Here is a 14950-nt window from a genome sequence, read left to right as displayed (position 1 = left end):
GAAATACTAGAAAATTTACATTCAATTATCTAAACAAGCAAGCTACGAGTCCTTTGTCTTGGCCGCGGGTGCAGTCCAAACTACCAGTTTCTCCCACCAATTTTACAATTTAAGATTGAGCTTCTTACGGGATGTGTAGCTACCAAAGGACCACACAGATGTTATCGAAACTATTGGCCTATTGTTTCTTTGTATTCTTTGGCAGAAACTTCTTTAGATATTGAAGCCCGCTCACTTTGTTACTTTCGGACACGTTGAGAAAAGCAATTTACTAAGCCAAACTTTCTGTCTAAAATATTATTATTATTATTATTATTATTATTATTATTATTATTATTATTATTATTATTATTATTATTATTATTTTCGCATTGAGAAGCAACTTAACTTGTCGCGCTCTCGAATTCGTGCTGAATTACAAGTAAGAGTTCCTGTGAATCTTAGTATTTTGCAAGACGCTTCGGTTTCGGGGACACTAAAACGTCGTGGGATGTATTTTTAGCAATGAGGTATCTTTCATTTAGTTGATCGTATGATTTGTTGTGTGGTGTGGCAGACAAGAAAGCTGTAAATATTTTAAAATTATGAAAATTTTAATTGAATCTTAGTTGTTTGTCACACATTTATTTATTTTTTTTTGTTTTCTCGTAGGCCTATAAGTTTTAAGGGTTACTTAAGAGATTAGTATAATTTCTTCAGAAACATTAAATGTAAGTAGCCTTACGTATGGTTTTGTAATTACTATATGCACTGAGTAACCACTATATCGACAGCGGAAGATATCGTACAGTATATGTAACCACTTTCGAATGCCTAAATGGCATTTTCTTGGACATTTTCAAAAATGCGAACTACTTATGGTACGAATGAGATCGGATTTTCAACTTCCTACTGAATATGTTGCAGACATTTTACAGCGAGTAAGATGACTAGCATCAGGCCAAGAAATAGTTTTTAAACTATATTTTCCTGTTTTGCCAATTTCTCCAATGGATCCAAAATTACCGGAAATTTTACATAGAACAAGGAAGACATCTCTATAAAATATATGTTTGATTTAACATATTAACAAAAATGATTCTGGCCCCGTTATTTTAACAATTCCCTGCCATCAAGGGGGAACTTCGTAAGATTGCTCAAGATAATTTTAATGTGTCTATACTAATTAAGCTAACTAGGGTTATATTTTAGTTTCTTTTGTAGCCATAACTTCATTCTATCACGGTGCTAACTTTGAAGTGTTTGGATGGGTTGTGCAGAAAATTTCCCTATTCTAATACAGGAAACATAAGTACTCGAACACTCCGAGCACCGAACACTCGTAACAATTGGCCTCCGCAGACGACGACCCATTCATTTGCGAATGTTAACACCACGATATCGGCAACTAAAATGATTACGTGACCATCGCCACTGTATTTTGGCATAGTGGCAGAGCGTTGCATTGGCTGATGAATCCGGATACCTTCTTCATCATACCGATGTGGGGGTGCGAATCCGTCGTATTCTAAGAGAACAGGTCCTTGACACCTGGACTGCGGGACGGAGACAAGCTGGCTGTGGCTTAATTATTATCTGGGGAACATTCACGTGAGCATACAGGTGTCTAGTGGAGCTCGAGCAACGCACCATGACAGCCGAGGCGTATCGCCCAGCGATTAGAATACGCACACCCCTTTATCACGACAATGTTTCCCAACGGTAGTGGCATTTTTCGACAAGATATTGCACCACGTTACAAGGTCAGGAGTGTAATGGAGTGGCTGGAAACGCAGAAGCGAGTTCCAAGTGATGTGCTGGCCCCCATCTCACCGGATCTGAACCCAATCGGAGACATCTGGGAGGTGATTGAACGTAACACCAGGGCGCATCGCCCCCTCCCCGTAATTTAGGGGAATTAGGTGACCTGTGTGTGCATATGTGTTGTCAACTCTCTCCAGCGATCTACCAAGGATCATTGCGTCCATACCAAGTCGTTGCCGTTGTTATCAGTGCCAAAGATTCGACATACTGACAATGAGGTAGGTAGTCATAATGGTTTGGCTGATGTGTGCGTATCTTTTAACTCGTATATTTTGTCTCGACTCGAATTTCGAGACGTATCGACTCGAATTGGAGTCGAGTCGAGAGAAAGACTGTCGCGTCCAGACACGTCCAGAGATAGAAACATATTTTCAAGTCGAGACACGTGTCGAGACAACATTTTCTCGAGACGAGTCAAAACAGGCTTAAATCTCGACTCGTGCGCGTCCCTACATAGAAACCAAGAAAATAATTCCGCATAGCCGCACAATAGCAGCAAGAAGTGTAGTGAGCATGCCCGAGTTTGCTGCGAGAAGCCATTCTCACTAACACCAAGCTAGGTAAGAAGTTAGTGATACAGAAGTGAAACCTACTTTTGCCCACTCTTCCACAAATCTTTTCATCGCAGTGCCACAGCAATACTGTGTCGCTCTTCATAATATTTCCGCCCCTATTCGAGAATTGGAAGACTATTAATTGTTCAATCGTGTGCGAGCATGACTGATCTAGGATTTAGATTTCTGGGATCTCGGCATGAGTGGCCATTTAGCCCGTCACGTTTGAGGAATGACGTCGCTCGGCGAGCACACTATCCGGGGAAAGGAAATGAAAAAGGAATGAGGGAAAAGGAAGTGGCCTGGGACATATAAGTTAATGAGGATGAATGAGGAAATGTGAATGTGGAAATCCCAGGAAAATGTCATTCAGGGCGGCTGGCCTGAAAAAGAGCTTTACATTTTTCAACCGATTGCCCCCACCGGCAATCGAACCCGGGACCGCTCACACAGAAGGCGACAGCGTTATCGATCACGATACGCGGGGCCACCGCGAGCATTGTTGAGTATCAAGGGGATTTCTTGAGAACACTTGCATAGAAATCGATAGGAGAAAGTAGAATAAGTGTTTTTTCTAAATATTGTGAGACCACGACAAACATCCAAAGTGTTCAAATTCAACACTGAAACTGGATGTAGTTGTTCTGTAACCCTCATAAGCAGTAGAAGGGTAACGTCACACATGGATGCTGAATACGTTTCTGAAAATGAAGAAAATGCTTCTAGATTTAAAAACTTTTTCTAACGAATACAAGTTGAAATTATCTTTATGGGGGAATGGAGAACAGTGAATCCCCACTAAAAGTTATCTCTCTTTATCTCTTACCGTGTTTGTCCAGTGTAGTACAATACTGAAAATATATGTGGTGATGAACTCTTTCCACTTCCGGATTTATCAAACATACGATTGTGGGCAAGGAAACAATTCTTGGGACATTGATTTGATTCCAGGAAAGAATTTCTATGTGCCAATTATCGACTCTTTGTTTTATGATAATCACCGCTGTGACAAGAACTATTTCATGTTTACAATTTGGATATGAATACAGGGTTAATGGAAGAATGCGAAGCTGTACTGATTTATGAAAATAACAAAAAAAATCGTTTCTTTCTATAGATTACCCGTCGACCGACAGACGGGTGGACAGACAGCCCACTCTTTAAAGCTTTTCGTACTTAGGCATAGTATAGTTGGGAAATCTAGAAACTCAGTAAATTTATATTTAATAATAGCTTCAATATGTCGTCAAAACAGATAAGATTAAGTTTATGGAAAGCGTGATAAGCCACGAATTCTCTTTCCTCCTTAAGATACGAATTTTAATGAAAGTGTAATGATAAAAATCTATAATGACATCCCTCCCTAGACCTATCCCTCGCTTTTCATGCTTTCAGTGTTATCGTCCCCACGTTTGCTTTGTAAGTAAAATAATCAGTGATGTAAACAACAAAGAAAAGCGGAGTTGCCACCCATTACGATTTTTAGGCTAGCTGAAATACAGGAAATGAATAACGGTTATACATTTTAAACAAAAAATGAAGGGAAAATATCAGAAAGAAGCGCCTGCGTTAAAAGTAAAGATATGTATGAAATAGGTAACAACAAAGCGACACCTGTCGCTTCACAAGCCAGATGACATGCGCACGGAAGAATAATATATAATTAAAATAACCTTTGGTTTTGCCATTCCTATCATTCTTTGAAAATAAAGAAATGATTGAACAAATAACTAAGAACAACACCTTTATTGCTTTCCCTCTTAATTGACGGGTACGGCCAAGTGGAATGGGTAACGAACAAAAACAAATTTGGTGTTGTCCCTTTGAGTATAAAGAAATAAGTGAAATAAATATCTGCGCAGCCGTCGTCGTAGCTGTGTAAACATTTGTAATATATATAAGTGTAATATCTTACTCATTATAGAATTTAGTTTCCGGATTCTGTTTGAAGTAGTTACTGATCTTGTAGTGTGTTTTTAGGTAACTACTAGACGTTACATTGTGTAAGACACATGACTGGAAAGGTAGATGTCTCTAGGGGAATGAACGAACATTTCTTGTATAGGAAACGGTGCTTATTTTCAAAATGTGAAAGATAGTTAAAATGGACATCAAAGTTTAGTTAAAGTTCTTCGAATTTAGTTTTGAAACTGAGCGCTTATGAAAATGAAATGAAGTTTTGGAGTTTTACGCCCCATTATTATGCCGGCTAGGCTAAAGGAGACGGTGACGATGAGAAATAAATGAAATATCGAAACTTTTATAACAGGCTGTAGCATTTACCAAGATTGTTGATAATTCTGCTACAATCTGTAATATTCGATGAATAATGATTTGTGTAGAAAGGAAAGCAACATTAAAAATGAAAACAAAGAAATGCACGCATTGTTTTTAAAATTTAACACACTTTTTATCACAGTAATACCGTTGCTAGGGCGTTATCTCCCCCTAGGACCCCTGTTGGTCCAAACCGAAACCTTATTCATTGATGGGAGATACAGGGCTATAATACCATATAACTCATATAGGGCTCCGGGTCTTGGTTTCGGAGCCTTTGTGGCACCCACGGACAAAGCATATTTACTTTTATCATATATATTGATGATTTTTGAAGTGTACCACCTTACTCCAATTATATATCAATGATTTATATTTTTATTGAAGTGAAATTCTGAACTTTGCTGAAAACTTTTGATTTTTCGCATGATCTTATTTAAAAGTTCATATCACTTAATTTAAAAGATTTTTAAGACGTTGGCTTTCAATAAGAAAGTGTTGACATTAAATACATTAAATCGCTGATGAATTTCCTTTGTTTGAAGTTATATTAAAGTGTACGGTTAGTGATATGATTCAGTGTATTATTGATGAGAATTTGTTATTTTAATTTCTGGAACTCTATATATGTATGTATATATAAGTATACATACGTATTCTGCTAAAAAAAAAGATATTCGGTAATTTGGTTGACAGACAATTCTTTTGTGAAAGAGACTCTGCATCGGTCGTGTCTTATATTAATAGTAAGATACACTACATAAGAGATTCCCCTTACCCCATTACAAAGGATATTTTTAAGAAAGCAAGAACATAAGTTTATTTTTACTAGCAGTTTATATACTAAGTTTCATATTCCTAACGTGATGAGTCATGTTATACTCATTTATTGTATAAATCCTGACTACCTGTGATCTTCCCCTTAGGGTATGAACTTTAAACAGTTTAATATCACATTACCCCTGCGAGGGAAAAGCTTTATAATAGTGCCAAATACAATTTTCATCTTTTCCGTGGTTATGACATGGTATGAGTATGTTTTTTCTCTATACATAAATTCACCTTTACTTTCATTTTGTGGATTTTCTCTATCACTAAGGATTTTGACACGTTCTTCATTTTTCATCTCGTATTTAGGGACTAGAACTAAACCTTAAACCACTTAAGAATTCTGCAAGAAATGTAGAATTGTTTTTTAATATTTAATAATAAACAGTAGAAATTGTTAATATCTGCCAAGAAACATGTTTCGCTTGATAGAAGTGATTAATTATAATAAAACCCCAATAATCGAGAATGAAAACTACAACACATTGCATAGTCATAATAAATGAAAAGCTATAGGAAGACGAATACTTACTTAGTGTCGTGATGACTTCCGGTAAGTTGAGTGGTATATTTATTTGTTGTTGAATTTGACTCATCTTTTAAATATCCTGTAATTGTGAGCTTCTTGTTTGGATCATTGCAATACTCGAATTCTACAGTTGACTGTAAAAGCGTTGTACCATTAATGAAATATTCTCCATGTAAGCTAATATCCTAGAAAGAAGAAATAAAGAATAAAATTTTCATATATAATATTTTCTTCAAATATAAGTATACTAATCAAACTAAACACTATGTTTGTTCAAATTCAAGGAAAATAATGTTCTTCAAAACAACACGGAACTTCATATTTTGCAACTGCATACAGGAGTACTCTCCTCCTGTCATTCAGTTGAACAAGCGCATTTCTCTGAAAGCTTAGGTTACCTGCTATGACATTGTCATTGTCGCCAGCTTCTTGGAATGAAGAGGTAGTCCGCTTTAGATTGGAGACAAGTCAGCCTGTACGAACACGAGCTACAATTCCAAGTTCACGAGAAGTTTACCTTGCTCTAACCTAGAGAGCACCCTTCTTAGGTAACGTCATAACTATCAACTACGATTGATAATTCGCTAAAGAGCAATTTCGACTCTGATTAAATTTACTGTCTTTGCAACGCTATCTTTCCTGCCCGGGTTTCGTACAACCTTAACTCACGACTACCTGGACGCCCAGCAGTCCAGAGAGAAAGGATAGACGGATATCAATCCACTGGAAGAGTCGTCCAGGAGCAAACGCCGAGACCTGCAAGTAAGTGCAAGTAGATTAACCAATCCTGAAAGTTAATCCCTTCTCAACCTTCTCAGCCCCTTTGACATCACAATCTCTTTATTTTGTATATGTTTGATTTTATTTGTATTCAACCAACTTCAGGCCCCCTAGAACATGCTCCACCATCCTCAATGTTTACAAAATCCTAGGCGCAATTTATATGTTCTAAGATCCCCAATTACGGAATCAGTTATCACGTTATCTGAGCTTTCCTACTGACAAGGGGCGACTGTACATGGCAGAGATGTGGTTTTAATCCTTAATCTTGTGTGGATGCGCTTATATTTGTAACCCTCGACTTTTATCATCTAGCTGAACATAATTAGGATTCATTTTCCCAATAGTTTATTTTCCGCCCACCGTTAGAATTTGCAGAAATTCTATTTGTGTTACCTTTATCCGTCCATCCTCTCAATTTGTTGAGATATATTTTCTTGTGTGCATTTTTAGACACACTATTTAGAGATATTTAGTGAAAATAGTGCATTGTGGCTTTATGGCACAAGCTCGACTTACGTGTTTGGACTCGATTGTGCGCCTCACGTTTTTTCATGGCAAGTATGGGGAAGAAATTATTTGTTTCTTTCAGTATTTTGAATCTTACTGCGTCATTTACGAGTTAAACGCACGAAAGAAGCGTCATTTTCTGTCATATCTATTACGGGACGGGGCCCTGACGTGATTTTTGGCATTAACTACGACAAAGGAATTTGTGAAGTTGTATGTTGACATAAAGAGACGTATGATTACATTATTTTAAAATTTTGTAGTTAAGAAGGTTACGGAACACACCATTCGACCTAGAGATCAAAAAGAAGGGGAACCCATATGACATGCTGTATATTTATGACAAACTATATCTCATGCTTAGTTTCGATAAAGCTTTGCCTATACAGCAACAATAAATTTTCTAGTCAAAGGATTACTGCCTCAGTAGTTTAAACTAACGTAATACATCGTTTATATCAGTTGATGCGTTGTATGAATTTTTGCTACAAGAAGAGTCAGCGGAATTAATTGTGAATTATAAGACCCTTGTTACAGCTAAGTCTAAAGAACAAATCTTGCAGTATAGCACACAAGAATTGATAGCAAAGATAGGTGATGTTTAGTTGCGCGATAATTCTCATGTTTTATTTTTTCTCCAAGAACAACAGCAGAGAAAAGGAAAGCTTGCAATCTTACAACATCATGCTATCTTATCCGCTGGGAATAAATGCGGTAATCAACATTCTGTTCATTCCATCCCACTTCATCAACAGAAATGTAACTCTTTTTCTTCTTTTTTTATTTGTGAAAGTAAGAGTGTCATGAATAATAATATGCACAACAAATTAGATTTACAAAGAATGCTTCAGTTATTGCTAAGAAGCAACAGTACAGGCGCAGCGGAAATTATGGTACGTCTCACGCGAATAATAGTATACACAGTCCAGGCAAAACATTACTGTGCAATATAGCTCAATTTAATTACAGAGATAATTCTAATGTTTTAAATAGGGAACATAATTCACGGAATAATGGAAGACCAGCTCTCAAGACCCACAAGATAACTGCACCTACGGTAAAATTTATGATTCTGCCTTGTACCAAAATTATTAATGGCAATGAAGAGTATAAAGCGTTGTTGGATTCTGGCAGTCAACTTTCTATCTGTACGAACACGAGCTAGGGAGCTTCATACTCCTAACACTAAACTTGTTAAAAGACGTACTACCATCCGTGGCATCTCGGGTAAAGGACTTGAAACTAACACGTTAGCTGTGTTAAAGCTCAAAATTGACGGGTATTTACACACACTTTAAGAGTTATAGACAAATTTGCATCTTCTGTTTTGTTGCGGAATGATTGCCTGCTTCCCCAACATGTTACTATTAACCAGGACATTCACGTAGTTCACGTAGTTTGGATTGGGAAACCCACTGATTACTCGCTACCTGAGAGTCTTGCTATAGGCACAGTTTTCAAATAAACAGCGAGCTTAATGGAAGTGAATTTCAGAAGGGCGAAATCTGTTAATTCACCAGAAAAATCTAGTGTTTTAGTGCCTGTTCGTAAGATCAATGTTTTAGTAAGAGTTAAGAATATTTTGCAACCCAATGAAAATATATGATCTAGAGCTGACATTTTTGTCAATGATTCTACAGTCGATTCTGTCAATCCTGTCATTAGAGTAGTCAACCCAACCAACAAAAATTGTGTTTAGAGAAACATCTTCACTTAGATGCTGCTATTGACATTAGGCCGGGTGCACATAACCTAAATGATACATATAATGCTCAAAATCATGGTTTAGCCAGTAAACAAAAAACAGCAAATTCTCTGTTGGTTTTGACGTCAAGCGTGTGGCCATTTCCCCCCAACTTTCTGATGATCAAAAACGAATGTTTTATTCTGTTACAGAGGAGTATAAGAATTGTTTTTCTTCGTCAGTGGATTATTTTGGAGTGGCTAAGGGTTACGCACATTAAATTAAAGTGCTATTTGACGTCAATTCCCTTCCACTTAAGAGAAGAAGTTAAAAAACAGGTTGATACTTTGCTCAAACAAGCGGTAATTAGGAGGATGTGTCTAGTGAATTCGATTCACCCATTGTTCTCGTGAAAAGAAGAGTGGATCTTTCAGATTTATTTATGACGGGAAAGGGATTAACCGCCATATAGCAACTGATATCTTTCCTATATCATCGATAGAGGACATTATTTCGCGTCTTATTAAGTGTTGTCACCTATGCTGAACCGATTTATTTGTTTTCAGGTGAGCATCGATGAAGAATATCAACATGGCACTGCCTTCTCAACCCCAGCAATTGGTTCTTTTTGTTCTACAGCCCTTGCATAGGGTCTTCTCAATAGTTTCGCTGGTTTAAACACATTAGTGAAAATGACTTTGAAAGGATTAGAATCTCAACAAGTTTTTGGGTACCTTAATGACATTTTCTGGGCCAGAAACACTTTTGAGGACGTTATACTTCTCACCAAAACGTTAGTTCAACGATTTAGGATCTCAAACTTGCACCAGAAAAAAAAACAAATTTGGATTATTTTTCATTAACGATTTTGGGACACGATATTTTGTACGATGGCTTGGAAATTTCAAAAGAATAACTGACTCCATTAGTAGTTATGAACGTCCGAAGAGGTAAAAAACATGTGACAAATTTTCTAGAATTAGCTAGCTTTTTAAGACATTTTTGCCTAATTTTTCTGAAATCGCGGAGCCTCTTAACTCGCTTCTCAGGAAAGATGTACCGTTTAAGTGGACAAAAAAACAACAAGGTGATTTTAGAAAATGAAAGATCTTATCATAAAGTCGCCATATTTAATGCATTATAATCCGAAACATCCTGTGTATTTGTTCTGTAATGGAACAACTCGCGGTCTAGCTGCCATGCTCAAACAACCTATAAGTTTTCCAGATGACCCAAAGTTAGGACCCATTCCTTATTGTAGTCGTAGCTTAAGTAAAAGTGAAAAATTTAGACAGCCTTATGAACTTGAACTTTTGTGCAGTATATATGCCTTTCGATCCTTTCTTTATTTTTAGTAGGACGCCACTTTTACTTGAAAACTGATTGTAAGAGGTTATTGATTCTGAAAAAGACAAAAATGTTGATAAATTTGCGAGGGTGCTTAGTTTTATTGAGAAATAAAACTTTACTGTGACACATATATCCGGGTTGTCCAACGTAGAGGTCGATACTCTTCCACATTTTTCCCGTGCCCCCAGGGACATTTCTGATGAGCAACAAAATGGGGAAGATCCCTGAGTATTTTCGTCCACTGTCACTGAGTGTAATAACATGTTGAGTGACGAGTCTTCTCTTAGAGACGAACAAATGAAGGATCATTTTTATAAGGATATTTTTGATTGGTTAGAAAACAAGGAAAAGAAAAATCCGAAAATTGAAATACAAGCATTTTATTTCACGCAAAAGAAGGAATTTTGTATAGAAAACAAAAAAAAATATTTAGTCGCATAAAATTTTTAATTCCTCTAAATGCTTCGTTGTCCTATAAAGTTTTTAATGCGGCTCATACTTCTGCCAAAAGTTCAAGTCATGGAGGTTTCTCAAATACGTATGATATTTTGGTGAAATCTGTGTATTTCCCTAACATGAAAGAATACATCTACCTGAAATGGAAGGAATGTTTAATCTGTCAGACAAGCAAAAACAAACCTGCTTCGCTTATGGTACACTGCAAACGTATCCCCAAGTGCCGAACTTCTATCGCCTTTTCATAGATATTGAAGAGGGTTACTCCCCGAGTAATATTTTTAGACATAAATATTTGATTGTAGTTGTCAATGCTGCCACTCGTTACACTATTTGTAGTTCACTAGCAGATATAACAGTGTCTTCTGTAAATAGTATTCTTAATAAAAACGTAATTTTGAAACATGGAATTTTTAAAGAAATTGTTACAGACAAAGGTCCATGCTTTACTACTAACTTATTCAAGGAGTCGTGTGCAATGATTGAAGCTAAGATTCGCTGTAAATGTTCAAGCTCATTACGCTATTGGCACTGCTGAGATAGCTATCCAAAACATTGAACAGAGACTGAAATATGCGTTGTGTGTAATAAGGATAAAGGAAAATAGTTCGAAGTGCTGCCATTTGTTGTGTTGGTCCACAATTTAACTGTCTTCTGAATACAGCCGTTTTGGACTTCTCCATGGATTCCGATGTAGAATGCTACACGAAGAAATCTTGGATACCTCCTGTCAATTTCAGGACAATGCTGAACGTTTGCGGCAACTTGGAGAAATAAGAGACAAAGCCCATGACAAATGGTTTCAGAGGGAAGACGGCAACGAAATTTTATGACAAACGTCTTCAAAACAGTATTTCAAAGTCGGAGACAAAGTGTGGATTTTACACAGTACCATGAAGAAAAGATGGACCAGAGGTTTTAGTAGACGTTATTTTGGCTCAGCAATCATTCAGGATATTGACCACCCAAATTCCTATTTTGTTAAGTTCAAGACTGCGCGAGGAAGATTCAAGGTTGATTGGATTGCAGTACAAAGGTTGAAAAAGTACTACGAGAAGCAGAAGGAAAACGAATCAGAGGGAGAAAAGATGACGTTCAATTGGATATACAAGACTTTGTGGAGGGTGCTAATACGAATGCTTGCGGTGCCGTAGTACAGGGAGAGAAACAGGAGAGAGAGAGAGAAGATGAAGAAGAACATTGTGAAATTGTTTTTAATCCTGTGGTGAACATGATAATGAAAGAAGATATTCCAACTGTGAAATTACGCGAGGTTGTGATTGCTAATATATTACCCACCTGGGTTGAAACAGGGATGAATTATTACGGTTTGAAACCGAAGTTTGGTGCCAACTGTGCAATCAACAGGAGAACTTGTGTTTTACAAGGAGATATCACTATGATTAAAGCTGACGCTGTTGTTAACCCTACGAATGAATTACTTATTCCATTAGGAAGAGCAGACAGAAGCATCCAAGAAGCTGCGGTAGAAGAATTACGTAAAGATTCTGAGAAAATATGTTCTTTGAAATCAGGACAATTGAAAATTGCTCCAGGCTATAAATTCCCCACTGATCATGTATTATTAACGTGTGGCCCAAGAGATGCGAACAAGAAGACTTTGGAGACTTGTTATAACAGCTGTTTTGATTTAGTGATGAAAAATGTGTTTTCAACTGTGGTTTTTCCTGCATTTCATTTCCCTGCTGGTGCATTTCATTTCCCTAAGGAACCTGCCACGAGAATCACGTTCTTAAATACACGAAAGCTTTTAAAGGATCATTTGGAAAACGTAGACCGTATTGTATTGTGTATTTTCGACAAGGAAAATTGGGATCTCTATAAACGTCTTTTGGCTGTGTATTTTCGCTTGGAGGAAGAAAAAGAGGCGGAAGCTGTTTCTCTGCAATGAAGTTGATTTTTTATTTTAAAAAAAGGAACGGTTCTCAAAGTAAAATTTGATGGATTAGGAACATCTGTGAAGTTGGTGACGAATTTCGTTTCGACACTAGCCATGTCATTATGGAATTTGTTTGTTTTGTTTGTGTTACTAAGTCTTGCCGGCATTAAGAATTACAACGAAGAAAAGAAGAAAAGGAGAACTCATATAGACATCATTGTTTTCTTAATAACCTAGAACTGTTGGTAAACTTTGTAAAACACGTCTCTTTATCCTGGTTATCTTTTCAACAGCTTATAAAGTGAATAGTCAGTATTTTGACGCCAAATCAATATTTTAATGATACACTATGCTTTGCGGAAGAAACAAAAAGAAGACAGACGCAACTGTGAATTTATATTTGTATGATGTCTATGTTATGATAGTAACGAAGAAGGAATTCCTACGTTTTTAGTATTTTTGAAGATGCACTTTATGATTCGAATGTGGGTGTCAAGAAGAAAGAATTTTTCTTTTCCTGGTTTATTTTGATTTGATTATCTTGATAACCGATTTGTTATCAGTTATTGGAAACATACTCAGCCAATGTATTCTTTTGAAAGGAATATACACTAATATAACCACTTGTGTGATTTTTAGTGATTTTTTGAATGATCAATTTTTCATTGCCTGCAGTGTATATAGTGAACTTCCGTATCTCATCATGAAGATGACTTGAAGATTTATGAATGAAGAAGATTTGTGCTTTAAATAGCATGTATTCCTGTATATTTGAAGAATATACTGGATTCCACATTTTTCTGCGGGTTCACGTAATTTTACTTTCATGTAAGAAGAAAGAAGTTATGTTTTTCTTTATCGCATAATTCAGTCAGGAACATATTTGGTGGTAGTCTGTCAAGATGGTTTCTTTAAGGTTCTAGTAGCCAGTGCAGAAATCTATAACTCTGTCAATACGTTGGTAATGGTGGAACTAAATTCTCCACAATTCTTCTTTCTAAAACCTGAAATCAACATTCTTTTGCGTTGTTTCATTTGTTCTTTCTACGGATAGCTAGATTAATTTCTCTTCTACCACGTAATAATAATTTTCATTATCGAGTTAAATTTTTATTGGCGTTGGAGTTTTTATTTACTGTATATAGATATACACATATGGATTTAGGTTTAGTTATTACTTTTGCATTTTTACCCTGATATTTTTGTCGATTTTTATTCATTCCGTTATTTGATCCAAATATTTTTCCCACTCTCATATCTTACGTGTTTTAGGCAGTCATAGACTGTATCCCCTATCTTATTATAATAAAGCTGATGTTATTATAATAAAGCTTTCTACCCTACTCCTATGATCTACTTGTACCGAATGAACTTTCTAGTTATGTGATGCATAAGGACATTGCGCCTGTGATTTCTAGACCTACATCTTGTGCTTAGTGATGCTGTGTTTACGATATTTGACCTTGACTCTTCTGCTATCAACTGTGTTACTATTGCATGTGCTGGACAATCATCCAATTGTATCCACATATTACACCGCACATGAAGTGGGATGTTTTCCAGCAGTTGCGATAAATGTTCTGTCAAAAATTGATGGAACAGAGCCGACGTTAAATTTCCATCAATAAACCAGGGCCCAATTACATGTGTTCCAATGATAACACCCCACACATTGATGCTCCAACAACTGCAGTGTCCAGTGCGGATTCTCCGCAGCCCAATAACGCGCATTGTGTAGGTTGACATGACCATCGCTTGTAAATATTGTTTCGTCTGTCCACAGCACGTACATACTGAAAAACGTTGTGTTTGTCCTAAATTTCTGACGGGCCCAATTACAAAACTGGAGCCGCTAATTACGGTCGGCATCTGTTAGCACCTGGCACAAGGAGATATGATACGGGTGGCGTTTATGCTTCCACAGTACACGCAGTACACTTGTTTGACTAATTCCGCGATCCCGGGCAATATCTCTTGAGGATGCATTAGGACGTACTTCAACAGCAGCCAAAACATCAATAACGACATCGTTGTCATCTAGAATTTGAGCATGTTTGTGACCCCCATATTAAGGAGGTATGCGCCCTGTTTCTTTCAGACGATTTGCTAACCGTCGAAGTACATTATAGGAAATTGCTTGTCGCTGTGGGAACCTTGCGTTATAAATTCGGGCTGCAGCTCTATAGTTTTGCCTACATTCCCCCTAACACCATTAACATGTCAAATGCCTCCCCGTTCGTATATGGCATTGCTCCAATACAATGCTATCTGTAGCCGAC

General features: G+C 36.9%; 1 protein-coding gene across 2 annotated transcripts in view; it reads right to left on the bottom strand.

Moving 5' to 3' along the window:
- Apoltp (Apolipoprotein lipid transfer particle) overlaps positions 1-14950 on the bottom strand; it is a 6186292-nt gene that overhangs the window by 1120477 nt on the left and 5050865 nt on the right. For both annotated transcript variants that reach the window (XM_081762641.1, XM_081762640.1), the window contains exon 51: positions 5995-6176. In XM_081762641.1, coding sequence (XP_081618767.1) covers positions 5995-6176 — 182 coding nt within the window. The remainder of the gene's footprint in view (positions 1-5994; positions 6177-14950) is intronic.

This window comes from Thermobia domestica, chromosome 6 (assembly GCF_964235325.1).
Source record: "Thermobia domestica chromosome 6, izTheDome1.hap1.1, whole genome shotgun sequence".
Classification (NCBI taxonomy): domain Eukaryota; kingdom Metazoa; phylum Arthropoda; class Insecta; order Zygentoma; family Lepismatidae; genus Thermobia; species Thermobia domestica.
Note: the sequence above shows the minus strand (reverse complement) of the source record. Positions and strands in the feature narration are given on the sequence as shown.